Consider the following 1,949-nt stretch of genomic DNA (forward strand, 5'->3'; position numbering starts at 1 on the left):
GATCCCGATCCATGGGCAGGGAACGGATCCCGATCCATGGGCAGGGAGGGATCCCGATCCATGGGCAGGGAACGGATCCCGATCCATGGGCAGGGAATGGATCTCACTGTCTGCATTCCCACTGGGATCCATTCCCTGGGGCCTGTCATTCCAGGCCCTGATCCCCAGTCCCTCTCCAGCTCTCCTGGAGCCCCTTCAGGCTCTGGAATGTGCTCCAAGCTCTCCCGGGATCCTTCCCTTCTCCAGCCTGGCCATTCCCAGCTCTCCCAGCCTGGCTCCAGAGCAGAGGGGCTCCAGCCCTGGCAGCATCTCCGGGGCCTCCTCTTGTCCCTCTCTAGGATTTCCATGACCTGCCCGTGCTGGTCCCAGAGCTGGAGGCAGCACTTCCCATCTACTGGGGCTCTGATTCATCCCAAAATCCTCCCAGCTGAGCTGGGGACACCCTTTTTCCCAGGAAAGGAGCATCTCGGCAACTTCTTCCAAGGGAAATCTGGACTCGTGCCCCAGTGCCGGTGGGCTCTGGGCTCTTCCCTCATCCCGCAGCAATTTTCCACCTGGAGAAAACGACCCGTTTCCCCCGTATTTCCCCCCCCCCAGTTGTTTATCTTTGCGACAGAGCCCCCGCCCTTGCCCGAGGGCTCTTTCACCCCCGAAGTTTGGGGCGCTCATCCTTTCTTCCCTTTGTTCTGCCTCCCCGGGAATCGTTCCCGGGTGGAATTACCGCGTCACTCGAGCCCCGGGCTCCTCAATCGCCCCGTCTGGGCTCGGGCTGGCCCTGCCCTGCCCCGGTGGCCGCTGTCCCCTCCCTCCGGCTTGGATTCCCCTTTGTCCGCCTCCTGAATTATTCACGGGGTGGAAAACGAACCGCGGGCCGTCCCTTTGTCCCTTTGTGTGGCACCCCCGCGGTCCCTTTGTCCCTCTGTGTCCCCCCGCAGACGAACCGGCCGTGCTGGAGCCGGAGGACCTGGACAGGAGGGCGCTGAGGGGCGGGACGGGGCTGGAGCCGGACACGGTCTCGCTGGCCTCTGTCACCGCTGTCACCACCAATGTGTCCAACAAGAGGTGAGGGCACAACTCCCCCCAGCCGTGTGGCACTGGCATCGTCCCTGTCCTTGTCCCTGTCCTCGTCCCTGTCCTGATCCCTGACATGGTCCCTGTCCTCGTCCCTGATGTGGACCCTGACATGGTCCCTGTCCTTGTCCCTGTCCTTGTCCCTGTCCTTGTCCCTGACATGGTCCCTGTCCTTGTCCCTGGCATCGTCCCTGACATCGTCCCTGATGTGGTCCCTGACATCATCCCTGTCCTCGTCCCTGTCCTCGTCCCTGACATCATCCCTGACATCGTCCCTGTCCTTGTCCCTGTCCTCGTCCCTGTCCTCGTCCCTGACATTGTCTTCATCCCTGACATGGTCCCTGTCCTTGTCCCTGTCCTTGTCCCTGACATCATCCCTGTCCTTGTCCCTGTCCTTGTCCCTGACATCATCCCTGACATCGTCCCTGTCCTTGTCCCTGTCCTTGTCCCTGTCCTTGTCCCTGACATTGTCTTCATCCCTGACATCGTCCCTGACATCGTCCCTGTCCTTGTCCCTGTCATTGTCCCTGACGTCATCCCTGACATCGTCCCTGACACTATCCCTGACATCGTCCCTGTCATCGTCCCTGACATCGTCCTTGTCCCTGTCCTTGTCCCTGTCCTTGTCCCTGTCCTCGTCCCTGTCCTCGTCCCTGTCATCGTCCCTGTCATCGTCCCTGTCATCGTCCCTGTCCTTGTCCCTGTCCTTGTCCCTGTCCTTGTCCCTGTCCTTGTCCCTGACATTGTCCCTGACATCGCCCCTGACATCGTCCCTGTCCTTGTCCCTGACGTTGTCCCTGTCCTTGCCCCTGACATCGCCCCTGACATCGCCCCTGACATCGTCCCTGTCCTTGCCCCTGACATCGTCCCTGTCCTTG

General features: G+C 61.3%; 1 protein-coding gene across 1 annotated transcript in view; it reads left to right on the top strand.

Moving 5' to 3' along the window:
• OTOF (otoferlin) overlaps positions 1-1,949 on the top strand; it is a gene marked incomplete at its 3' end in the record, with an annotated part of 29,895 nt that overhangs the window by 568 nt on the left and 27,378 nt on the right. Inside the window, exon 2 of the mRNA XM_017839736.1 lies at positions 936-1,062. Within this exon, the coding sequence (XP_017695225.1) occupies positions 936-1,062 (127 nt within the window). The remainder of the gene's footprint in view (positions 1-935; positions 1,063-1,949) is intronic.

Source organism: Lepidothrix coronata, unplaced genomic scaffold (genome assembly GCF_001604755.1).
Source record: "Lepidothrix coronata isolate B3197 unplaced genomic scaffold, Lepidothrix_coronata-1.0 Scaffold473, whole genome shotgun sequence".
Lineage (NCBI taxonomy): Eukaryota > Metazoa > Chordata > Aves > Passeriformes > Pipridae > Lepidothrix > Lepidothrix coronata.